Source organism: Babylonia areolata, chromosome 12 (genome assembly GCF_041734735.1).
Source record: "Babylonia areolata isolate BAREFJ2019XMU chromosome 12, ASM4173473v1, whole genome shotgun sequence".
Lineage (NCBI taxonomy): Eukaryota > Metazoa > Mollusca > Gastropoda > Neogastropoda > Buccinidae > Babylonia > Babylonia areolata.
Window position 1 is genome coordinate 35,521,179 of NC_134887.1, and position 27,500 is coordinate 35,548,678.

At 44.1% G+C, this 27,500-nt stretch overlaps 1 protein-coding gene and 1 long non-coding RNA gene across 2 annotated transcripts in view; both read right to left on the reverse strand.

Annotated features, from left to right (window-relative positions):
- LOC143288175 (uncharacterized) overlaps nt 1-1,810 on the reverse strand; it is a 2,102-nt gene extending 292 nt beyond the window's left edge. The window contains exons 1-2 of the long non-coding RNA XR_013056047.1: nt 1,725-1,810; nt 1-822 (exon numbers count right to left, since the gene is read on the reverse strand). The exon at nt 1-822 is cut by the window's left edge and continues 292 nt beyond it. This is a non-coding gene — a long non-coding RNA (uncharacterized LOC143288175). The remainder of the gene's footprint in view (nt 823-1,724) is intronic.
- A 145-nt stretch (nt 1,811-1,955) lies between these two features.
- The window catches only part of LOC143287913 (uncharacterized), a 76,506-nt gene continuing 50,961 nt past the window's right edge, over nt 1,956-27,500 (reverse strand). The window contains exons 32-50 of the mRNA XM_076596155.1: nt 26,896-26,955; nt 25,098-25,160; nt 21,633-21,692; nt 20,508-20,564; nt 18,839-18,898; nt 18,154-18,222; nt 15,858-15,917; nt 15,383-15,460; nt 14,954-15,016; nt 13,847-13,918; nt 13,443-13,505; nt 10,396-10,458; nt 8,929-8,997; nt 7,644-7,826; nt 5,863-6,075; nt 3,773-4,147; nt 2,732-3,108; nt 2,100-2,223; nt 1,956-1,960 (exon numbers count right to left, since the gene is read on the reverse strand). Of these exons, the coding sequence (XP_076452270.1) occupies nt 1,956-1,960; nt 2,100-2,223; nt 2,732-3,108; nt 3,773-4,147; nt 5,863-6,075; nt 7,644-7,826; nt 8,929-8,997; nt 10,396-10,458; nt 13,443-13,505; nt 13,847-13,918; nt 14,954-15,016; nt 15,383-15,460; nt 15,858-15,917; nt 18,154-18,222; nt 18,839-18,898; nt 20,508-20,564; nt 21,633-21,692; nt 25,098-25,160; nt 26,896-26,955 (2,114 nt within the window). The remainder of the gene's footprint in view (nt 1,961-2,099; nt 2,224-2,731; nt 3,109-3,772; nt 4,148-5,862; nt 6,076-7,643; nt 7,827-8,928; nt 8,998-10,395; nt 10,459-13,442; nt 13,506-13,846; nt 13,919-14,953; nt 15,017-15,382; nt 15,461-15,857; nt 15,918-18,153; nt 18,223-18,838; nt 18,899-20,507; nt 20,565-21,632; nt 21,693-25,097; nt 25,161-26,895; nt 26,956-27,500) is intronic.

Genomic DNA, 27,500 nt, shown 5'->3' on the forward strand with positions numbered 1-27,500 from the left:
TTCAAACAGGGCAAGATCATGTGTCAACAATTATAGGAAGAAATGTAATTGTGTTGTCCAATGTGAAATTTCAATTCAAAACGATTATATGACAAACAAGAGGAATAACATGGCATGGGAATTCGACCAAACAACACTGTATGAAATTTTGAACAGACGTTTTCAATATGCACAGCAAAGGACATAAAATGTTAGATTTTCAACGAGAAAATAATCGCGATGTCAGAAAGAGAGAGAGAGAGAGAGAGAGAGAGAGGAAAAAAAAGAGAGGAAAAAATTATGAAGCAGTCATCAATGAAAAAAGAAACCAACAATACCAAAATAACAATATAGTTTTTTTCCCCAGTCTCAAAGGGTAGTTTACTTTCCAGTTGGACAATATACGAATTTTCAGACTAGCTTAAAGGTATCCCGTTCGCTTTCCAGTATAACAATAGAGCTATTTCCAGTAACTAAGCTTAGAGGTATACCATTCCGTTCCCAGTATAACAATAGATCATATTTCCAGTCAATAAGCTTAGAGGTACACCGTTCAGTTTCCAGCTCAGTATGCACAGATCCTGCTGCCAGAGTACGTGTAGCCAACGTATAGTGACCAACAAGTACAGAGAGATCACAAGTGAAAGACTGTGGACTGAGGGTGGTACCGTTCCTCCTTCTGCCTTGCTCATGGGGGTGGAAGTCATCACAAATCCTCCTGTTTCAGATCGTTGGGAAAGAGCTGTGTGTCGTCATTCAGTCGTGTGAGGGAGTGAGCGTTCTGAACAGCAGCCACTCCACCGTAGGCCTCTAGGACCCTGGCTTGCACTTCCACACGAAGAACTGCAACAAACAAAAAAGTGTCGGAAGTGACAAGTTTCACTTCTCGTCTTTCCGTTGCTGGAGTTGTGTATACTTTAAGATGTTTTATGTCTTGCCAAGATGTTTTCCGTGGGATTAAAAAGAAAAAAAACAAAAACGCTGTTCACAATTACCCAAATGCTTACAAGGAAACAAATGTATGTGAACTGATGTTGCAGATTGCTTCTAATTAACAGTCTGTATTGGCCTATGGCAAAAAAACAAAAAAACAAACAAAACAAAACAAAAAAACACCCACCTCTCCTGATTCTTACAGCTTATATGAAACGTTACGAAACGGTATACTGATATGTCTCACTAGTCACAGATTTGTCCGTTGTTGTTTTTAGAATTCTAAACCAAATATCAAAGCGTGTGAATGCTGGGTGGTTGTGTGTTGTATATTTCCACATTTGGAGTGATGGCCTAGAGGTAACGCGTCCGCATAGGAAGCGAGAGAATCTGAGTGCGCTGGTTCGAATCACGGCTCAGCCGCCGATATTTTCTCCCCCTCCACTAGACCTTGAGTGGTGGTCTGGACGCTAGTCATTCGGATGAGATGATAAACCGAGGTCCCGTTTGCAGCATGCACTTAGCGCACGTAAAAGAACCCACGGCAGTAAAAGGGTTGTTCGTGGCAAAATTCTGTACACAAACCCACTTCGATAGGAAAAACGTATAAAACTGCACGCAGGAAAAAAAAGAAAGAAAAAAAAGGGGGTGGTGCTGTAGTGTAGCGACGCGCTCTCCCTGGGGAGAGCAGCCCGAATTTCACACAGAGAAATCTGTTGTGATAAAAAGAAATGCAAATACAAATACGTTTGTTTGGTCGTGTAAGGGTTTTGAGCAACACCGGTATGTAAGGTTGTAAGGTGTGTACTCACGTCATCCACATAGCCTCTCAGGCTCTGTAAGCCCTGCCCATGACCGATCTGGAGGGCGCACGTTGTCTGACCGATTACTCCTGGAGAGGAAACAACAACGACAATGATGATGATCATGATGAATGGAATATTGAAAACAACTCACACACACACACACACACACACACACACACACACGCACGCACACACACACACGCACACATACATCCGTGTTTTAAATACTCACTTTGCTCAAACTAGTCAAAATAAATGCACTGAACACATTCACAAACAACTGTGTAAGACACTCAGTTTATCACACCCATCTCTCTCTCTTTCCCCAACACAGACACAAAACAAACACATACGCACATACGCGCGCGCCAGCATACACACTTGCACACGGCATCTTACCGCGGATTGTGGTACTGTCGGACTGTCCGTTCACAGTGCCGGTCATCATGTAAAATGGACCGCTTCCTTTCTTTTCGTACTGGAACTTGATGACCAGCCAGCCATTCTGCACGCAAAAATACAAATCCTTTCAATGAAACTGCATGTAACTTTTCTCTTTGAAGCTTATGAGACATCAAGTAAGGAAGAAAAAAAAAAAAAGCAAAGAAATGACAGTAATCGCCCCCCCCCCCACCCCCTTCCACCCACTCGATTTTTTTCCTACCCTCGTCTAATATCACTTACAGTGAAAAGACGTTAAACTGAAGAACGAACACACACACACACACACACACCGACATAGTTGGCGTTTGTAACGTTTCCATTGTTCCCTAGCGCTCTCTCTCCCTATTCACCCTCCACACATACACACACGTTCCCCTCTCCCCCTCCCACAACCTTTTTTCTTCTTTCAGTTTTTTTTGCCGTCTAATATCACTTCGAGTGGAAAGACGTTAAACTGAAGACAACAACAACAACAACAACAACAACAACACACACACACACACACACACAACTGATGAAACGATAATGAAGAAGAAAAAACCCCAAACAAAACCAAAAACCACACTCACAGCATTGGCAGCATAGGGCACCCTCAGCACGGTGGTGGTCGTCCCCTCAGACGACTTCACCTTGAAGTACACGAACTGCCCGTCCACAGTGATGGCCAGAGTTTCCTCCCCTTCGCAGTCCCCGTTGGACACGATGGCCATTTGCCCCCCTTGCACGGCTCCCGGGGTCCTGTCCAGCCTCACGCGAAGACTGACCTCGAAGTAGTCCGTGTAGTAGCCGGAGCCGCTGAAGCGGTAGAGAATGATGCGGGAGCCGCCGTTGAAGAAACCCACGTTGCCGCTGCCTCCCATGGAGGTCCCAGGCCGCACCTGCACGTTCTGGAAGCCGGAGGTGCTGTCCATGTTGTCGAAGTCGTACTGGTAGAAAGGTTTGCATCCTGCCGTGGTGGACGAAAAGGTGCGGGTTTATGTTTGACTGACAATGATAACCGTCGTCACTGAGGTGATTTTGAGAATACAGGAAGTGTGTGAAGCATTGGTTTCCGGTCTTTGCGATGACGTCTTCCAGTACAGAGCCAACCAGTCGTTTACTTTCATACATTTTAAACCTTATATATATATCTTATAATTTTATGATGAAATCTTACTGACAGACAGAGCCAACCAGTTGTTTACTTTCATACATTTTAAACCTTAATTATATCTTATAGATATTATACAGATGACTGGAATCTTACTGACAGACAGAGCCAACCAGTTGTTTACTTTCATACATTTTAATTTTAAACCTTAATTACATCTTATAATATATATATATATATATATATTATATAGATGACTGAAATCTTACTGAAAGACACAGGAAACGAATGATGAGCGCCAAAAGGCAGGTGGTAGAGCCCAGACGAATGGGCGCTATATAAGTAATACTAATGATAATTTTTGGTATTACTATTATAAAAACAACAACAAAAAACACAACAATTACGACAACTACTACGAATACTAATGATATTGATGATAATACTATTAGAACAACAACAATAACTACTACTACTACTACGACTACTACTACGACTACAACTACTACGACTCACTCACCCCCGCTGGTGTCCTTCACACAGCGACAAAGCAACTCGTCAAAGAAGTCGGAGGGAGCGCAGGCCTGGTAGAGGCCCGGAGCCTTGGGGTTGAAGAACCGACGCCGGTTGGCCTGATCCGCCTTGTAGGGACAGGCAGGAAGCTGTCCGCCACCAGCATCATCTCTACCCCCAGCACCGCAGGACTTGAAGCTGGGGTCGCAGTCGTTGGGGCAGTTGTTGTCGGGGACGCACTGTCCCCGGCGCGTGTCAAAGCCCTGTGCGCGCGGGCAGCACCCGGAGCTTTTCGTCTTCCCGTTGCCGTCGCACTGCCAGTAGCGGCCACAGGATCGGGAGTTGGGGTACTTGGCGAAGGGGGGCAGTGTTCGGCAGGGGTCTGTGGATTGAAGAAACGGAGGAGGATACTGTATGATATAAGTGGTGTCGTGTCCAACTATGACCAGCAGAAATACGTTTATATGTATTTGACTGTGCTTTCATATCTGTGAAACTGCATGTTTGGTGCATATCTGTTATGCATGTGTGGGTGTATGTGTGAATGTGTGTCTTCATTTTTTTTTTTACATTTATTTGCTTATTTATCATCATTGTTGTCTTATTTATTTATTTATTATTATTATTATTTTATTATTATCATTACTACTACCCTTTTTTATATCATAATTATTATTTATTCATTCATTTATTTATGTAAGCTTATCTATTATTTATTCACCTTTTTTTTTCTTTTTTTTTCTCAAGGCCTGACTAAGCGCGTTGGGTTACACTGCTGGTCAGGCATCTGCTTGGCAGATGTGGTGTAGCGTATATGGATTTGTCCGAACGCAGTGACGCCTCCTTGAGCTACTGAAACTGAAACTGAAAACCAGCAGAGAGCAGAGGAGACCATCTGCTGTCCTGTCTGGGCTAGAATTTGATTCTAGTGGAGAGTACATTGCCCAAGTTACAAACCCCACTCTCTCGGGCAAGAGGGTTTTAGGACAGTCGGCGTTGGGATGGTTTCCCAAAGGCCAACTAGCCCACAAAGCTGCAGCACTAAGAACCAGTGCAATCTTGCATCCTACTTTGAGAGTCATAGTTCTTCTCAAAAGACAAAGCTGTAAATTAATTCCCATTGCAGTGGAGAAACCAATAATCGTACAGCTCTCACTTTGCTGTTGACCCAACTGTAAGCTTATGCCAGTCTGTGATTTAAGTTAAGCGTAATGAGAGCAACAAAGCCAGCTAATAATTCTGTGTTCATCTGATGTCGCCTCCGTGTCACAAAATGCTTTTGGTTTATATTGTTTGTAGTTAATGGTATGTCTTATCGTCGACAAGTTTGTTTTCAAAACATTAAACAGGCCTTTCATGTCAGTTTGGACGGTTCATAATGTAGGCCTTCTTTGATTTTACACTCTTTTAGTTTTTGTTTAACCTTTGGTTTTGTCCAGGGCTTTCGCAGTTTCTGACAAACGGAAACATAATTATTGAGTTTGCTGAGTCTTAATTAACAGTACCACTTTGCCTGCAGAAAACAGGTTACAAAACGAGAATACATACTTTGGACATCAATACTCATCAGGCAAAAAACTTTTACGAGTTTCAGTAAAAAAAGAAAAGAAAAAAAAAAGACGCACTGGATGATAAAATGAAATTCGTCACCAGTGGTGTCAGAGCACTGACACTCCACTGACCACTCACACAGAATAAAGTACAAGATCAGCACTCTATGCTATAAATGTATTCACAAATCTGCCCCTTCCTATCTCTGTGGCTGCCTTCACCTCTACACTGCATCTCGCTCACTACAATCAGCTTCGGATCCACTCTGTTTCCGCATACCCAGATTCAAACTCTCGACTGTTGGCCGCCGTTCATTCTCTGTCTCTGGACCTTGCAGTCACCACACTCAGTTCTTTCAAGTCTGGCCTTAAAACCCACCTCTTCCCAAAATAGCCTCCCTTGCCTGCCTCTTCCTTGTCTTTAGTTTCTCCAGTTTTAGAGTTATGCATACGTGTGAATGACTGGTGCGAAAGTGCTTTGGTTTGTCTATGCACAAGATTCAGCGCTATATAAATACCATTATTATTATTATTATTAAACACACACCTGCAGGGCACGAGCCCGAAGAAGTGGGATAGTTACACAGCGCCAGACCCAGTCTTCCGTCCTGCTTGAAAATAGTGCCCGGGGGGCAATCTCTGATGTGGGGCAGGAATCCCCCTGCACCGTCCGGTTGACACACCACGTACAGGTCGCACCGTCCCTCCACCCCCGCCAGATAATGCCCATGGATGAATGTGCAGTTGTCGCACATCGAGGCTGTGAATGAAGAGACAAATGTCTAAATATCACACAAAATGTAATAGAGACAAATGTCTAAATATCACACAAAATGTAAAAGAGACAAATGTCTAAATATCACACATAATGTAAAAGAGACAAATGTCTAAATATCACACATAATGTAAAAGATACAAATGTCTAAATATCACACATAATGTAAAAGAGACAAATGTCTAAGTATCACACATAATGTAAAAGAGACACATGTCTAAATATAACACATAATGTAAAAGTGACAAATGTATAAATATCACACATAATGTAAAAGAGACAAATGTCTATCACACATAATGTAAAAGAGACAAATGTCTAAATATCACACATAATGTAAAAGAGACAAATGTCTAAATATCACACATAATGTAAAAGAGACAAATGTCTAAATATCACACAAAATGTAACAGAGACAAATGTCTAAATATCACACATAATGTAAAAGAGACAAATGTCTAAATATCACACATAATGTAAAAGAGACAAATGTCTAAATATCACACATAATGTAAAAGAGACAAATGTCTAAATATCACACATAATGTAAAAGAGACAAATGTCTAAATATCACACATAATGTAAAAGAGACAAATGTCTAAATATCATACAAAATGTAAAAGAGACAAATGTCTAAATATCACACATGGTGTTTAACAAAAGAGGACAACCCTACTCTGAATCACGCCTTCTTCCCCCCCCCCACCCCCCCATTACATGAACGACATCAATTTAGCTGATGAATCTGTCGTGGCTGGTATATGCTGGGTTATTTTCATGTTTCCATAATGCATCGAAAGCTGACACGGATTACAGGATCTTCAATGTGCGTAGTTGATCTTCTGCGTGCGTATACACATGGAATCTGTTCAGGCACTCACCCATCACATGCACTGAAACGGTTATCGAACTAGTTACACAGGGGGATGGGGGGAATGTTGGGGGGTGGGGGCGGGGGGAGGGTGTGTGTGTGTGCTAAATCTACTGTTTTGACTATTTGGTCCATCCATTCTCCTCTCTCTCACTGCTTGTCTGTCTGTCTGTCTGTCTGTCTGTCTGTGTGCTTCTCTCTTCCTTTTTCTCCCTTCAGTCTTTAAACGTGATTGTTAACTTATCTATTATGCATTTATGTGTGTACATGATTTCGTCTGTTTGTATGTTTTTTTGTTTATTGTGCATGCAGTGATTGTGAACATGCATATGTATGCGTATGAGTGTACCCTGCATGTTTGTTTTGGGGGGAGAGGGGGATAGAACATAACAAGGTACGAACATAAATCGAAAATCATACACTGTTGTTAGCTAGTCTGTTCCTTCTGCTGTTTGTACACACACACACACACACACACACACACACACACACACACACACACACAAGTTCTGTAATCCTAAAATACATGACAATGCAAATCCACGTAAAAACAAACAAACAAGCAACAAACAAAAAAACAACATACACACACACATGCGCGCGCCGTGCACACACACACACACACACACACACGTCGTAGGTGTTTTCGGAACACAGATTCCTCTCATCTAACCACACTCACGGCGGACAGGGAGGTCGCAGTAAAAGCCAGCGAAGAGAGAGGTGTCACAGTAGCACACACAGCGGCCCTGGCAGTCCTGCAGGGCGGGCTGGTTGTTCTGGCACCTGTTGTTGGCGGCGGAGCACTGTGTCGGAGGTCTTCTTGGTGTGGTGGTCACGTATGGTGGGGGGGTGGTGTACCTGTCTGAAAAACGGTACGACATGATTACATATCTACATGTGGAGTGATGGCCTAGAGGTAACGCGTCCGCCTAGGAAGCGAGAGAATCTGAGCGCGCTGGTTCGAATCACGCGCGGCTCAGCCGCCGATAATCTTCTCCCTTCTCCACTAGACCTTGAGTGGTGGCCTGGACGCTAGTCATTCGAATGAGACGATAAACCGAGGTCCCGTGTGCAGCATGCACTTAGCGCACGTAAAGGAACCCACGGCAACAAAAGGGATGTCCCTGGCAAAATTCTGTAGAAAAATCTACTTCGATAGGAAAAACAAATAAAACTGCACGCAGGGGAAAAAAAAAGAAAAAAAAGGGGTGGTGGTGGCGCTGTAGTGTAGCGATGCACTGTCCCTGGGGAGAGCAGTCCGAATTTCACACAGAGAAATATGTTGTGATAAAACGAAATACAAACACAAATAGAAATATTACGATGGATTAATGCATGTGGTGGTGACGGAGGAGACATGTCACATTGTTGCTTTACTCAGGCTAAAGTCCAGCCCATCGCACAGGGCCATATCAGTCAGGACTGCCCGACAAAACAGAAAATTCAGCTCCGCGTTAAGCTCAAAACTTTTGTCACCCAAGATAGGAATTGTCTTGTTTGTTGTAACGAAGTTGAGAATGAGCATCACGTTCTGTTTCACTGCATGTTTTATAACCATCTCAGAGCTAAGTTTCCTAAAGAGTCGACTACAATATCAATTCATTCACTACTCAAAGCAACAAATGTATACCATTGATACAATGTATCCAAGTACATTTTTCATGCAATCAACAGAAAGCAGAAGACTACTTTTTAGATAAAATAATGTCATTGTGTTTCATATAATTTCCAGATATAACTTTTAATGTTTACCGTCTCAACACCCACCCACCCCAGGTCCCCACAAAGGCAAACAAAATAGGGTAAATATACAGACTCATTGGACCTATGAAAGTGAGAAACGCAAGAAACATGTGGTATTCATAGTCTTATAGATATACCCATCTATCCATTTATCAACTAATTTTCTTTAAGACTAGGACCATCTTCTGTGTGCACCGTGACAAGAAGAGTTTCAGACTTACCACAAGTACAGCCGTTGTCATCCACGGTTAGGCCCGGGCGACAAGAAACAGGTCTGTTGCAACCAGGGCCTGCAAAGAAACAGGTAGAAAATAAAATCAAGCAAAACGAACGGAATCCGACGGGCGCAATAGCCGAGTGGTTAAAGCGTTGGACTGTCAATCTGAGGGTCCCGGGTTCGAATCACGGTGACGGCGCCTGGTGGGTAAAGGGTGGAGATTTTTACGATCTCCCAGGTCAACATATGTGCAGACCTGCTAGTGCCTGAACCCCCTTCGTGTGTATATGCAAGCAGAAGATCAAATACGCACGTTAAAGATCCTGTAATCCATGTCAGCGTTTGGTGGGTTATGGAAACAAGAACATATCCAGCATGCACACCCCTGAAAACGGAGTATGGCTGCCTACATGGCGGAGTAAAGAACGGTCATACACGTAAAAGCCCACTCGTGTGCATACGAGTGAACGCAGAAGAAGAGAAGAACGGAATCCAAGAACAGACGAGTATGTTGCGAATAAAATACGACACCCTCTAAAAAAAAACCCCCAAAACCCCCAAAACAACACACCATTCTGCAAAGCATTCTGGAACGAGCACGGAAAGGAGGGCGACAACAAATCCCCCCCCCCCCCCCGCACCCCCCCAAAAAAAGAAGATGAAAACAAGCAAACACAACCATTAACAAAGACACAAATGAATCAATGACTGATTTAACAAACAAACAGCAAGCAGGTCATTAACAGTCACAGATAAATACACGCAGAAACTCTCCCGGTTTATGGACTTTTTTTTCTCCTCTGTGTCTCTTACTCATCTGTATGCTGGTCGAAGACTGACACGAGCAATTTGATTTTAAGCGTCTTTGTCTTATCAACGGTAATCACCTATTTCTTGTTTCTCCAACATTTCTTATTCATACCAAGGTTTGCTGATAAGTATATAAACTGTGAAGTTACAACAGCACACTGTTCTGATTATCAATCATTCCGCATCAAGATTAATATGAGCAGAACTAACAGTAAATATTAATTCAAACATTGATCTATGTGATAATATAACGCCCAGTTTACACCGAAATGATAATAATGGCAGACTTTCTAATATCCGGTCACGTATTTATTCCACTGGTATTACAATGCCCAGTTTACATCGAAATAATATAGGTAGAACAGTGAGTATTTATTCACACACTGATTCCATGTGTTATAACAATGCTCGGCTCATATCAAAACATTATATTCAGAGCAACACGTTAATTTCATGTAGGTATAGTGTCGCAATGCTTAGTTTACACTAATATATTAATAATTATTCATTCATACATTGATTCTGTGCGATACAGACCTTAATAGTCAAAAGAGAGAGTATCATAATATGATTTGTGACTTCAAGTTGTGAGATTTCAGGGGATATTACATGCGCCTGTTTAATGTGTGATATTTTGCTGATTGCGTGGTACAATACTCACGTTGTCCACAAGCACAGGTGTTGGGATTTTGGATCAGAGGGTAAGTGCAGTCACTGGGGCACACTGTGCAACAGGCAAATGACATGGGTCAGTAATCATGCCATGCTCCTTGCCATTTTCAGCTGCCATCGTTTTCGCAAATTACATTAACTCACTCAGTACGGCCAGTCCTCTCTTCTCCTCAACACAGACCCCTCGGATGTCCAGTGGGTGTCTGAATGACCCTACCTTTAGCTTCCGTCGTCAGGATTGTGGTATTCTTTGTCAACATTCACCTCTTCAGTATAAGAGCCTTCCGCTTGCAATATTTTCATGATGGTAGTGAAACGCTGTTAACGTCGTCTCTTTCGCCGTTCGTATGGAGAGAGTTAAACAGTTCAATGTAAAACGCTGACTAAGAGTGAGGAGTGAAAGAACTTTTCAGAAATCAAAAAGGTGGTAGTTGTCGTTGTTGATTCTCCTTCACATGTGACGATGAGCATGGGCTTCACACTGGGTGTGTCCGTAAATGGCTGATATGTTCAATCCGAGCTGTGATTTGTCGCTGGCACTGTGGACAGGGGTCTAGGGGTCTAGCTGGTGATGTCCATGCGGAGGTGGTTTTAGTGCCTCCTCCTTGCGTTGCTGGCGTTTCAGAATGGCGTTGCCGATCCTCTTCTCCTCACAAACGGCGACACCAGACCGGACCCGGCTGAGCCATCCTGAGCGATCGGAGGCCAGAGCTTCCCAATTGTTTGGGTCGATGCCGCAGCGCTTGAGGGGAGGTCTTTAGGGAGTCTTTGTTGCGCTTCTTCTTAACTCTCTCCATACGAACGGCGAAAGAGACGACGTTAACAGCGCTTCATCCCAATTACCACCATCAAAATATTGCAAGCGGAAGGCTCTTATACTGAAGACGTCAATGTTGACAAAGAATACCACAATTCTGACGACGGAAGCTAAAGGTTGGGTCATTCTGACACCCACTGGACATCCGAGGGGTCTGTGTAGAGGAGAAGAGAGGACTGGTCGTACTGAGTTAACCCCATGGGAGCGCTTTCCTGCACAAAGTTCTCCGAAGAACAGTCTCTCAGGAAGGCGCTCATCAATCATCCGGCCAACATGTCCAGTCCACCGGAGCTGGGACCTTATCATTTGAGCATGAAGGCTTTCCATTCCGGATTTCTGAATGACTGTGTCAGAGATGTGATCCTACCGGCTGACGTGAAGAATTTTTCCCAGGTAACGCACATGGAATGAGGTGGGTTGTTTTGCGTGCCGAGAGTATATCGTTCTGGTCTCTGAGGCATACAGCAGTAAGGGCAGAACGACGGATCGGTACACCTTTACTTAGTTCTGACGCTAAGTCCTCGACAGGTCCACACATGTTTGGAGGCTGCCAAAGGCTGAGCTGATGCGGTCTATCTTGGCCGACTTGGACGGTGAGTTGCTAAGGTAGATAAACTGTTTAGCACCAAGTTTCTGGCGTTGAACCGTGATGGTGGGCTAAGTGTAGGGCTGGCTGGTGCTGGTTTTGTGGATAAGACCAAAGTTCACGCAGGTCAAGGCGAAGAGATCCATGCTTCTTTACATTTCAGTCTGGTTGATAGCATTGAGGGAGCAGCCGTCAGTGAAGAATAGATCACGGACGATCCTCTTGGAATCTTGGAAGTCAACACCTAATCTGCCACCATGGAAAGTGTTGTTTAGCATGACAGTGAATGCCATACTATAGAGAGTCGTTGTCAAAACGCATCCTTGTTTGATGTCGTTGGTCACTGGGAAAAGATTTGAGTCCGTCCTGCAAACTGGCTTGCAGGATATCGGAAACTGCCAGGCCATCCTGATGAACTTGTCTGGACAGTCAAACTTGAACATGATTCTCAAAGGCCATCACGGCTGATGGTGTCAGAGGCTTTGGTCAGATCCACAAAGGTGGTGCAGAGACCAAATTCAGCTCGTGGTACTTCTCTTTGAGTTGCCTAATGGCAAAAATCATGTCCAGAATCCTTCTGCCTCGTCTCAAGCCACACCGACTCTGTGACTGGTCTCTCGGTGAGTGGCAGCTACACAGCGGCGTAAGAAACATTTATTTACGTTGATAAATACAGCTATCTTGCCTATTTCCAAAGTGATTTTCTTTGATACTTCGGCCTCCTTCTGCATACACAACAAGGTGTTTCATACTCACCGCAACTGCGGCCGTTAGAATCACCGGAACTCGACACGAAACGAAGAATGTTTGAGACGGTATCGAATAACACAAAACAGAACAGAACGAAGATATTACAACAAATTGACAAGCACTCAGTAGCCGTAACGGAGACATACACACACACGCACGCACGCATACGCAGACACAAAACAGGCACTCACGCACCCACTCTTACACAGGCACATACACTCTCACGCAGAGCTGTCGTTGTGAGAGGAACAGCAGTAGTATCATAGTTAGCTTCAGAGCTGTCGTTGTTAGAGGAACAGCAGTAGTATCATAGTTAGCTTCAGAGCTGTCGTTGTGAGAGGAACAGCAGTAGTATCATAGTTAGCTTCAGAGCTGTCGTTGTTAGAGGAACAGCAGTAGTATCATAGTTAGCTTCAGAGCTGTCGTTGTTAGAGGAACAACAGTAGTATCATAGTTAGCTTCAGAGCTGTCGTTGTGAGAGGAACAGCAGTAGTATCATAGTTAGCTTCAGAGCTGTCGTTGTGAGAGGAACAACAGTAGTATCATAGTTAGCTTCAGAGCTGTCGTTGTTAGAGGAACAGCAGTAGTATCATAGTTAGCTTCAGAGCTGTCGTTGTTAGAGGAACAACAGTAGTATCATAGTTAGCTTCAGAGCTGTCGTTGTGAGAGGAACAACAGTAGTATCATAGTTAGCTTCAGAGCTGTCGTTGTGAGAGGAACAACAGTAGTATCATAGTTAGTTTCAGAGCTGTCGTTGTGAGAGGAACAACAGTAGTATCATAGTTAGCTTCAGAGCTGTCGCACACACACACACACACACACACACACACACAAACGCAAGAGCAGAGAAAGTAAAGACCGACAAATACATATATTTACGTACCACACTGACAAGTGTTGCTGTTCAGAGTGAACGGGTAGTTACACTGCGCATAAGGAGGGCACACTGGAAAAACAGACATATGACGCACACAGTATCAGTTCCAAGGATCCGTCAAAGGGTGAAAACTGACCTGTACACCGCTAAATGCGGAGGTAAACACAGCGAGAATTCGAACATTTCGCTCGCGAATTGTGCATCTGAAGCGGTCACAAATACTAGATAAAGAAATGCTGACAGTTGTTACTGTGTTATTGAAGTTAGAGGCAACTAAACAGTCACGCAAAAACAACAACAAAAACATACGTTAATGAACACAGCTCTCTAGCTGTTATTTATCAACTGACTTTCTTTAACACAAGGACCATCTCTCTGTGCACACCATGATCAAAGAGTTCCAAACTCACCACAGTTGCAGCCCCTGGAATCCGGAACTTTGGGTGATTGACAGGTAACTGGCGGTTGACAGTTAACAGGCTCTGTACAGAAACAGGTGGTGAAATCAAAAGCAAGTAAAATGACAAGAAACGAAGAATGTATACATTCCCTCCTGCACAACACTGTACAGGCAGATGGCATTCTTCCCGAGGACCATACCAGAATGGAACAAGCTGCCTCAGGAAGTTGTGACAGCCGAGTCACTGGACTGCTTCAAGTCCAGACTGGCCTCTCATCTCTAAAAGTGAATCCCCCCCCCCATTCCTCCCCTTTACCCCCCCCTCCTCTCGCCCAGCACTGCTCCCCTCACCCTCCTCCTAACCACCCATACACCCCAAAATCACCATCCCCGTCCCCCCCCTCCCCCGCTGAACGTGCACTGGCTGGCCAGATCACCAAATTTTTTTTTCAATCCTCACAACAGCGCAATCCTCAGCAACCTCCCCAAACTACAACAGAATCATCAATATAATGATGTTGGTTGTATAAAGGAAGAAGAAGAAGAAGAAGAGATGGTAAGCTGCACCGAATAAAATCTAGCAGAACAGAACGCAGATATTGCAACATGGACAAGCATCGAGGAGCTGTGACTCACACATTCACACGCACACGCACGGACATGCACACACAAAAGACGTACTCTCGCCCCAACACACACACACACACACACACACACACACACACACACAGGTACAAGAGTGGTACTCACACACCCACTGTTACGCAGGCACACACACTCACACAGAGAGCAGTCGTTGTGAGAGGAACAACAGCAGTATCATACTTAGAAACAGTGAACAACACAGAAGAATCAATGAACGATCGAAGGAAGTTGATTTATATATGGGGCGTAAAATATTCCACACTTAGGTTGTGTTCACAGCTCCAACCACTTACAAACACACACACACAAAAAAAATGATAAAAAAACCCCCAATCAAATGCCTGCAAAGCAGACAACAACAACAACAACAACAACAACAATAACACACACACACACACACACACACACACACACACATACACACTGAAGAGCTGAGGAAGCGAAGACAAAAAAAGTACATATATTCACGTACCACACTGACAAGTGTTGTTGTTCACAGTGAATAGGTAGCTGCTGCACCTTGTATAAGGACACACTGGAAAACGAAAAAAAGAAGAAGAAAAAAAAATCAGACATAAGACACACACAGCATCAGTTCCAAGGAGGTGTCAAAGGGTGCAAACTGATCTGTACACTGCTAAATGCGGAGGTAAACACAGCGAGAATTCGAACATTTCGCTCACGAATCGTGCAGCTGAAGCGGTCACAAATACTAGATAAAGAAATGCTGACAGTTGTTACTGTGTTATTGAAGTTAGAGGCAACTAAACAGTCACGCAAAAACAACAACAAAAACATACGTTAATGAACACAGCTCTCTAGCAGTTATTTATCAACTGACTTTCTTTAACACAAGGACCATCTCTCTGTGCACACCATGATCAAAGAGTTCCAAACTCACCACAGTTACAGCCCCTGGAATCCGGAACTTTGGGTGATTGACAGGTAACTGGCGGTTGACAGTTATTGTTAACAGGCTCTGAACAGACAGAGGCAGGAAAATCAAAATCAAGTAAAATGACAAGAAACGAAGAATATATAAGAATGTGAGTTGTAACCAGTAAAACTTAGCAGAACAGACTGAAGATATTACAGCATTGACAAGCATCGAGGAGATGTAAAGGACATATTCGCACGCACACGCAAATATATGCACACAAAAAGACACACTCTCGCCACAACTCTCTCTCTCTCTCTCTCTCTCTCTCTCACACACACACACACACACACACACACACACACACACACAATTCAGTCCTCAGATTCATAACAGTAGCAGGTTTAGCAGCAGCAGCAGCAGCAGCAGAAACAAGTTAACAGAACAGAACAAAAACAGCAAGAGAACAGAAAGTAAAAACCGAACAGAATTTACGTACCACACTGACAAGTGTTGTTGTTCAGTGCGTAAGGGTAGGTGCACGTGACAGCACCACACACTGAAAACAACAACCAAATACAGAGACATGCACAGTGTTTCAGTGTCAAGGGGGCGTCATAGCGTGGAGAACAATCTACAGGCCTCTCACAGTGAGAAAGACCTTGGTATAACTTTCGGTAATAAATTATCATTTGACATACACATCCAGAATATAATAAATAAAGCCAAGCAGGTGATAGGAATAACAAAGAGAACATTTACCTATTTACATAAAGATATATTTCTTAAACTGTATAAAGCATTGGTTAGATCACAAGTAGAATATGGTAATATTGTGTGGCACCCGTACCCCAAGAGACAATCTATAGCTATAGAAAGGGTACAAAGAAGAGCAATTAAGTTATTAAAAGAATGCAGGTCTATGAGCTATCAACAGAGACTTGTATGCTTAAATCTGCATTCATTAAAGGGTAGAAGGCTAAGAGGGGATTTAATAGAAACATACTATACTAGAAACTGTTAAACTGCTATAATGAAGTCAATGTGAATAATATTTTTAGAATGTCAGATTATGAGAGTAAAAGAAATTCAATGATGAAAATTTGTAAAGAGCACTGTAATACTAACCTAAGAAAAAAATCATTACAAATAGAACTGCAGAAATATGGAATGCGCTACCAATCGAAACTAAACTTACACAAAATACTAATGTGTTCAAAAATCTCTTGACATGAACATCAATTTAAAAGAAAAAATTACTGACTTTGATGTGTGATTTACAGAACATGTAAAAGAAAAAAAATATATGTATCCCACAAATAAAAGGAGACCGATATTGAAGGGGACATAAAAAAGGCCGTGAGGCCTCGGCAGTCAAATGCCAGTCCCTACACTACTACTACTACTAGAAAGAAATGAGACTGTATAGTAGCTCTTCTTGCAAAATGGAATTTTCAACCGCACACTTGTGTGATCTTGACCTCTGAACCTTTAACCTTGTGGTTGGAAATATTTATGTTTCGACAATTTCTAACCACCGTATCTGTGTTTGCTGAACATTAGATGAACACCAGAAGCTCTATCATACTCACAAAGTTTAATTTAAAAAAAAACAACCTTTAACCTTGTGGTTGGAAGTATCCATGTTTTGACAATTTCTAACCACCGTATTTATGTTTGTTGAAAATTTGATGAAGACCAGAAGCTCTATCATACTCCCAAAGTTCTTTAAAAAACCCAAAAACCTTTAACGTTTTGGTTGGAAGTATTCATGTTTTGACAATAATTACCAACCACCTATGGTGGTTTGCTGAAAATTTGATGAAGGGCCATCATACCTTGTTGTGACCTTGTACCTTGGTACCTGAACTTGTCTCTCTATAGTTTTTTTTTACCATCATACCTTGTTGTGACCTTGGACCTTGGCACCTGAACTTGTCTCTCTATAGTTTTTTTTTTACCATCATACCTTGTTGTGACCTTGAACTCTGGTTCCTGAACTGGTCTCTCTCTCTATTTTTTTTTTACACTATGACCAGTCATTCTTCTGACTTTCTCTTTTCCTCCCAACATTTAAAAAAAATTCAGACAAAGGTTTACAGATAACAAAATTTATATATTTTGTGCATAAGAAAGTATAGGGTAAACACATTATCTTGTTCTAAATATTGACAAGTCCACAACCGCATATTGTAACCAGAGCAATACATATTCAATAGCGTAATCACAACGTACTTTTTTTTTTTTTTTTTTTTTTTTTGCAGTTCCATCATCTGCACCATTTCAGTGGCATTACTCACACGCCGCTTATTTTTAGATTCCCCAATACACGGCCACACCTGGGTTCGTCCGTCGCAGTTCCACAAGGTATCATTGTATAGATTTATCTTGTACTAAACATGTATAAAGTGCCCGTTTCCCCACAAATTTGTTATATTCCATTGTTATGTCAAAGATATACCTGTCTACTTCATATGCATGTTTGAGGTATTTTAAGAACATTTATAATGTTTGTTTTACTGTGTTCATTCTACATTTGTTTACATAGAATTTAACTATCAATAAAATTTATAAGGAACATCCATCAGTTTTCGTTTTGTTTTGTTCAAAAAGCACCAAAGAATCATTTAGGTTAAGTATGTCACAATGTGACATTCTTCTAACTTTGTTCAAGATAAAAACAGCTATCTACCGTAGTACCCATTTCTGAACGTTTTTTTTTTTTTTTTTTTTTTAACACCTGCCCCATCTCTCTGTGTGCACACCATGGCCAGCTAGCTGAGCTCCAGACTCACCACAGTTACAGCCGGTAGAGTCCGGAACTTTGGGTCGTTGACAGGTAACTGGAGGTTGACACTGACGAACTGCCCAGAAACAGGCACGAGGTAAAGAAAAAATGAAGTAAAAATGACACGACAGGAGGAGTGTATGAGAATGTAATGAATGAAGGTATAAACTAAACAGAACGAAGCGTATGCAACATTAACTCTCTCCATACGAACGGCGAAAGAGACGACATTAACAGCGTTTCACCCCAATTACCATCATCAAAATATTGCAAGCGGAAGGCTCTTATACTGAAGAGGTGAATGTTGACAAAGAATACCACAATTCTGACGATGGAAGCTAAAGGTTGGGTCATTCAGACACCCACTGGACATCCGAGGGGTCTGTGTAAAGGAGAAGAGAGGACTGGCCGTACTGAGTGAGTTAATAATCATGAACAAGCACCGAGTAGTTGTAACACACACACACACACACACACACACACACACACACACACACACAAGATGCACTCACCCTCTAACTCTCACACAGACACACACACACTCACACACACACACAACACACAGCAGTCAGTGACAGAGTAATAACAGTGATAATAACAAGTCAAGCTCCAGCAGCAGAAATAGCGCAGAGCAATGCAGCTGCCGTAACTACACAGAAAGTATACCTATGGACCAAAACATATTTACGTACCACATCGACACGTGCTCTTGTCCAGAGTGTTAGGATAGCTGCACCTCACATTCCGACATTCTGGAAACACACAGACACAGAGTTCCAGTTTCAACGATGGTCTAGAGATAACGCGTCCGCCTAAGAAGCGAGAGAATCTGAGCGCGCTGGTTCGAATCACGGCTCAGCCGCCGATATTTTCTTCCCCTCCACTAGACCTTGAGTGGTGGTCTGGACGCTAGTCATTCGGATGAGACAATAAACCGAGGTCCCGTGTGCAGTATGCACTTAGCGCACGTAAAAAGAACCCACGGCAACAAAAGGGTTGTTCCTGGCAAAAGCTTGTAGAAAAATCAACTTCGATAGGAAAAACAAATAAAACTGCACGCAGGAAAAAATACAAAAGAAAAAAAAAAAAAAAAAGAAAAAGAAAAAAGGGCGGCGCTGTAGTGTAGCGACGCGCTCTCCCTGGGGAAAGCAGCCCGAATTTCACACAGAGATAAAAAGAAATACAAATGAAAACGTGCAGGCTGATCCATATACGACACACCACATCTGCTGAAACACTGAATGCGCTGGTCGGGAATAAGGGGGAATGGAAGAGTTAACTACCTATAAACTGGGAGTATAAGATGCTATGAATACTAATTATAGTGCCTATCCTCGGTCAGAGACCAAACAAAATCCAAGCGCTTTACAAACACTGAGTTTCATTTCCACAACAGGCTTCCTACCTGGGTACAGCCGACTGACAGATGCCGCTGGGTGCTCATCGTTCGTTTATTATGTCATTCACTTAGGTTTCAGTCACACACGCACACACGCATTCACACAGACATGTAACATTTTACGTATGTGACCGTTTTGATTATTTACCCCCCCCCCCCGCCCCCCCCATGGAGGCAGCCATATTCGGATGTGCATGCTGGGTATGTTCTTGTTTCCATAACTCATCAAACGCTGACATGGATTACAGGATCTTTAACGTGCGTATTTGATCTTCCGTGTGCGTATACACACGAAGGGGTCTCAGGAAACTCCATCGAAAATCCAGACAGGCAGACAAACTAAATAGATACAAAACTGCGAACACACACACACACACACACACACACACACACACACACACACACACACACACACACACACACACACGTCGTGCATGCTAATCATACAAGAGAACAGAGACAGAGAGAGAGGGAGAGAGAGAGACACAGAGAGAGGGAGGGAGAAAGAGGGACAGAGAGAGACACAGACAGAGAGAGACACACAGAGAGAGACAGAGAGAGAGAGAGAGAGAGAGAGAGAGAGAGAGAGAGAGAGAGAGAGAGAGACAGACAGACAGACAGACAGACAGACACACACACACACACACACACACACAGACACAGAGAGAGACAGAGAGAGACAGACAGAGAGGGAGAGAGAGAGAGAGAGAGAGAGAGACAGACAGACAGACAGACACACACACACACACACACACACACACAGACAGAGAGACAGAGAGACAGACAGAGAGAGACACAGAGAGAGAGAGTGACAGAGAGAGTGAGAAAGAGAGAGAGACAGACAGAGAGACAGAGAAAGAGGGGGAGAGAGAGAGAGAGAGAAAGAGAGAGAGAGACAGACAGACAGACAGACAGACAGAAAGACACACACGCACACACACACACACACAGAGCTGACATACCGCACTGGCAGTTGTAAGGGTTCAGAACCTGTGGAGAACGGCACTCCCCACAACACTCTGAAAACAGAAAGCTATAGAGTTCACACACACACACACACATACACCCCCACACACACACATACCCTCCCCCCCCCACACCCCCCCCCCAAACACCCCCCCCCACACACACACACACCACTCCCCCCCCACACGCACACACACATACAGACACATAGACACAGACTCCCCCCCACACACACACACACATACCCTCCCCCCCACACACACACCCCCCAAACACCCCCCCACACACACACACACACCCACCTCCCCCCCCCACACGCACACACACATACAGACACATAGACACAGCCTCCCCCCCCCCCCACACACATACCCTCCCCCCACACACACCCCACCCCCCAAACACCCCCCCTCACACACACACACACACACACACCCCACTCCCCCCCCCCACACGCACACACACATACAGACACATAGACACAGACTCCCCCCCCACACCCCCCCCACACACACATACCCTCCCCCCACACATACCCCCCCCAACCCCCCCCCCGCACTCCCCCCCCCACACGCACACACACATACAGACACACACACACACACAACTGGACACAGAACAGCCATATACAAAATCCGTGCAAATTCACATGATCTCTATACAGTAAGAAGTCTTAATTAAGGTATTCAGGAACCCCACGTAAAGATAAAGCAAAAACCTGCGGTATACGTGTCGTTTTCCTGATAACTGTGACAAGTCAAGAAAAGCTAGAGTTAAAAGATATAAGGTCTAAATAACAAATTTACAAACTACTGCTCCAATCAAAAAATACCACCCTGTGCAACCTCGGCTTGCATCATTGCAGTGATACACGAATGTTTCAAAGTGCACACCGCGTTATAAGTTGCTTCGCTTACCTTATCGGCACTTTGTCTGGGAGTGTCCTTTGTTGTTGAGTCTTAATCAAATCATCATTTATGGTCTTTATAACAAATGAATACTATTCACATCCCGTAGACAAACACGCACATGCAGGCACACAGGCACACACACACATACACACACACGCACACACACGCACACACGCACACACACACACAACAGACAACAGTTGTACATACCACACTGACAAGTCGTCTGATTGACGGCCTTCGGAGCATCGCATCTTTGATAAGGGCACTCTGAAAATGCACAGTAGCACCGGACAGTTGTAACACACACACACACATTTCTAATGTTTCAACTGAGAACAGGACCTCATCAGCCAAAAAAAAGGTGACGCAACGCAAGATTATGTCACATCTCTGACAAGCATTGTACTGGACAAACACCCACATTCACAAACGAAAACTAAATTAATACAGTGCACAAGCGGGCATGCACACACACTTAGACAAGCGAGCACTAACACACACACAGACACACACACACAGACACACACACACACACACACACACACACACCAAAGCTTTATGTGAATGTAGCAAACACAAAGACACGACACAAACATTATGACGATCAAGGAACAAAAGAGTCTTGTCTAAAGTGATTACATCCGTAATTTTTTTTCGATTTATTTACTGTTAATACACACACACACACACACACACACACACACACACACACACCTGTTGGCAATATGACTCGTGGCAGAATCGGTTATGCGATATCATATACTGTTGAATGCCTGACATACAAAGCAATTATTATATATTAGTGTATTTCATGCTACACTGTATTGTCTTTGGTATGATAATATAAAAAAAAGAAGACAGAATCAGTTTGGCGTTGGACTTGTGATCCAGTGTTGACCAGTGATCAGTGATGGACTTGTGATCCAGTGTTGACCAGTGATCAGTGATGGACTTGTGATCCAGTGTTCACCCAGTGATCAGTGATGGACTTGTGATCCAGTGTTCACCAGTGAACAGTGATGGACTTGTGATCCAGTGTTCACCCAGTGATCAGTGATGGACTTGTGATCCAGTGTTCACCAGTGATCAGTGAAGGACTTGTGATCCAGTGTTCACCCAGTGATCAGTGATGGACTTGTGATCCAGTGTTGACCAGTGATCAGTGATGGACTTGTGATCCAGTGTTCACCAGTGATCAGTGATGGACTTGTGATCAGTGATAGACTTGTGATCCAGTGTTCACCAGTGAACAGTGATGGACTTGTGATCCAGTGTTCACCCAGTGATCAGTGATGGACTTGTGATCCAGTGTTCACCAGTGATCAGTGATGGACTTGTGATCCAGTGTTCACCCAGTGATCAGTGATGGACTTGTGATCCAGTGTTGACCAGTGATCAGTGATGGACTTGTGATCCAGTGTTGACCAGTGATCAGTGATGGACTTGTGATCCAGTGTTCACCCAGTGATCAGTGATGGACTTGTGATCCAGTGTTCACCAGTGATCAGTGATGGACTTGTGATCCAGTGTTGACCAGTGAACAGTGATGGACTTGTGACCCAGTGTTCACCAGTGATCAGTGATGGACTTGTGACCCAGTGTTCACCAGTGATCACTGATGGACTTGTGATCTAGTGTTCACCAGTGATCAGTGAGGGACTTGTGATCCGGTGTTCACCAGTGATCAGTGATGGACTTGTGATCCAGTGTTCACCCAGTGATCAGTGATGGACGTGAATGTGATCCAGTGTTGACCAGTGATCAGTGATGGACTTGTGATCCAGTGTTCACCAGTGATCAGTGATGGACTTGTGACCCAGTGTTCACCAGTGATCACTGATGGACTTGTGATCTAGTGTTCACCAGTGATCAGTGAGGGACTTGTGATCCAGTGTTCACCCAGAGATCAGTGATGGACTTGTGATCCAGTGTTCACCCAGTGATCAGTGATGGACTTGTGATCCAGTGTTCACCAGTGATCAGTGATGGACTTGTGACCCAGTGTTCACCAGTGATCAGTGATGGACTTGTGATCCAGTGTTCACCAGTGATCAGTGATGGACTTGTGATCCAGTGTTCACCCAGTGATCAGTGATGGACTTGTGATCCAGTGTTCACCAGTGATCAGGGTTCGAGGCCCATTTTCGGCATGGTGTTGTGCATTTGGGAAAGACACTTTTCTCCGATTTTCCTCTCACATCCTAGTCGGGGAAAGTTGAAACGGCGGAAAGAGAAGGATCTGGCCCCGCCTTCCTGTTCCGATCCATGACACTGTGGGTCACAATTCACCGCCTTCCTGTTCCGATCCATGACACTGTGTGTTTGAATTCACCGCCTTCCTGTTCCGATCCATGACACTGTGAGTTTCAGTTCACCGCCTTCCTGTTCCGGTCCATGACACTGTGTGTCTCAATTCATCTCCTTCCTGTTCCAATCCATGACACTGTGTGTCTCAATTCATCTCCTTCCTGTTCCGATCCATGACACTGTGGGTTTCAGTTCACCGCCTTCCTGTTCCGGTCCAAGACACTGTGGGTCTCAATTCACCACCTTCCTGTTCCGATCCATGACACTGTGGGTTTGAATTCACCACCTTCCTGTTCCGGTCCATGACACTGTGGGTTTGAATTCACCACCTTCCTGTTCCAATCCATGACACTGTGTGTCTCAATTCATCGCCTTCCTGTTCCGGTCCATGACACTGTGGGTCTCAATTTATCTCCTTCCTGTTCCGGTCCATGACACTGTGTGTCTCAATTCATCTCCTTCCTGTTCCGGTCCATGACACTGTGGGTCTCAATTCATCTCCTTCCTGTTCCGGTCCATGACACTGTGTGTCTCAATTCATCGCCTTCCTGTTCCGGTCCATGACACTGTGTGTCACAATTCACCACCTTCCTGTTCCGGTCCATGACACTGTGGGTTTGAATTCACCACCTTCCTGTTCCGATCCATGACACTGTGGGTTTCAGTTCACCGCCTTCCTGTTCCGGTCCATGACACTGTGTGTCTCAATTCACCGCCTTGCTGTTCCGGTCCATGACACTGTGTGTCTCAGTTCACCGCCTTCATGTTCCGATCCATGACGCTGTGTGTCTCAGTTCACCGCCTTCCTGTTCCGGTCCATGACACTGTGGGTTTGAATTCACCACCTTCCTGTTCCGATCCATGACACTGTGGGTTTCAATTCACCACCTTCCTGTTCCGGTCCATGACACTGTGGGTCACAGTTCACCGCCTTCCTGTTCCGGTCCATGACACTGTGTGTCTCAATTCACCGCCTTCCTGTTCCGATCCATGACACTGTGGGTTTCAATTCACCACCTTCCTGTTCCGGTCCATGACACTGTGGGTTTCAGTTCACCGCCTTCCTGTTCCGGTCCATGACACTGTGTGTCTCAATTCACCGCCTTCCTGTTCCGATCCATGACGCTGTGTGTCTCAGTTCACCGCCTTCCTGTTCCGATCCATGACACTGTGGGTTTGAATTCACCACCTTCCTGTTCCGGTCCATGACACTGTGTGTCTCAATTCACCGCCTTCCTGTTCCGATCCATGACACTGTGGATTTCAGTTCATTGGCCCGATGTCCGTAGAAGACTATGGGATCATGAAGCTTTTTAACCAAACCGGAAGTAGTGTACATTGCAAAGGAAAACAAGGAAAACATACCACACTGACATGTCGTTCCATTCAGAATCTTTGGACGGTCGCACCTTTGATAGACTGGACATTCTGAAAATACAGAACGGATTGTTGTCACAAACGCGCAAGTGTGTAATGTTCGATCTTACCGCTAGGAACTTATCCTCCTCATTAATCATTAATTCGTTCTTTAGTTCATTAACTCTCTGCATACGAACGGCGAAAGAGACAACGTTAACAGCGTTTCACCCCAATTACCATCATCAAAATATTGCAAGCGGAAAGCTCTTATACTGAAGACGTGAATGTTGACAAAGAATACCACAATTCTGACGACGGAAGCTAAAGGTTGGGTCATTCAGACACCCACTGGACATCCGAGGGGTCTGTGTAGAGGAGAAGAGAGGACTGGCCGTAGTGAGTGAGTTAATCCATTCTTTTTTGTGTGAAAATAATTCCTTTAACATCTAATGGTGTGATGGGCTAGAGGTAACGCGTCCGCCTAGGAAGCGAGAGAATCTGAGCGCCCCGGTTCGAATCACTGCTCAGCCGCCGATATTTTCTCCCCTTCCACTGGACCTTGAGTGGTGGGCTGGGCGCTAGTCATTCGGATGAGACGATAAACCGAGGTCCCGTGTGCAGCATGCACTTAGCGCCGGTAAAAAACCAAAAAAAAACCCACGGCACCAAAAACGTTGTTCCTGGCAAAATTCTGAAGAAAAATCCACTTCGATACGAAAAACAAAATAAAATTGCACGCAGAAAAAAAAGGGTGGCGCTGTAGTATAGCGACGCGCTCTCACTGGGGAGAGCAGCCCGAATTTGACACAGAGGAATCTGTTGTGATAAAAAGAAATACAAATACAAATAATACAAATAATGAAGGTTATGACCAGCACATCTCCATAAAAAAAACAATGATGGCTGAACAGCTTTTAACGAAATTGATCAATTGATCACCTGCCCACTTTGGTTTCTTGACATGCTAGGGAAATGACAAGTGTTGAAGTATACCCCCCCCCCCCCCCGCCCCCCGACCCCCAGACCATCCCGGCCCCTCCTCTCCCGATACTCGTCTTCTTTTGCGTTCGTGGACTGCAGCTCCCACGTTCACTCATAAATAAGTTCGTGTGTGCTTTTACATGTATGACCCATTTTCCCCCCGTCATGTTCACAGCGATACAGCCAAACATATTAGTGATGGAAAGCAACTGCGTAAGTGGTACCCATTCAAACAGTCTTATGCTAAAAAATCATGTCACAAATATGCTTAACCCTTTCACCGCCATGGTCGCATTTCGGCACCAGCTAGGTAAAGCACCCATGTCATTGAAATGCAACCAGATGATGGGCCTTTTGTGCTCTTAATTTTCAGTGGTAGGATTGGCCTTTTTTTTTTCTCTACACATCACAGGGGAATCCCCAGCTATTCTTAGACACCATATATTCTGTGGTTCCTGCACAAGGTTAATTTTGGACTCTAAACTGACTGGCGATGAAAGGGTTAAAAAAATTATATAAAAAAGAAGCAAACTCTGCCAATGTTTACGTGATATATCTATCTATCTATCTATGTATCTATCTATCTATCTATCTATCTGTCTATCTATCTATCTATCTATCTATCTATCTGTCTGTCTATCTATCTATCGATCGATCTATATATCTATCTATCTATCCATCTATCTAGCTATCTATCTCATATATCATATGCTAATAATGCTTTTCGTAAACAGCGATATCAAAGATATATCAATGACGCGTGCCTGTGTCTTTCATTTACAGCGGTTGGGGAAAATTGGTGACTGTGTGATGTGATACTCACGGCTACATTCACAGGTCTCTGGATTCTGTCGTTCACCAGGACGGCAACTGTTGGGGCACACTGTGTAACAGACCACATGTCCAGGGTCAGCGATCATGCCATGATCCACAGACACACACAGACACACACACACGCACACACATACACACACAGACACACACTCTCTCTCTCTCTCACATACACACACAGACACTCACACACACACACACACACACACACATCCAGACACTCACACACACACACACACACACACACAGACACTCACACAGTCACACACACACCCACATACACACACACACACACATCCAGACACTACACACACACACACACACACACACACACATCCAGACACTCACACACACACACACACACACACACACACACACAGACACTCACACAGTCACACACACACTCACATACACACACACACACATCCAGACACTACACACACACACACACACACACACACACACACACACACAGACACTCACACACACACACACACACACACAGACACACACACACACACACACACACACACACACACACACACAGACACTCACACACAGACACACACTCACACACACAGACACACACACACACAC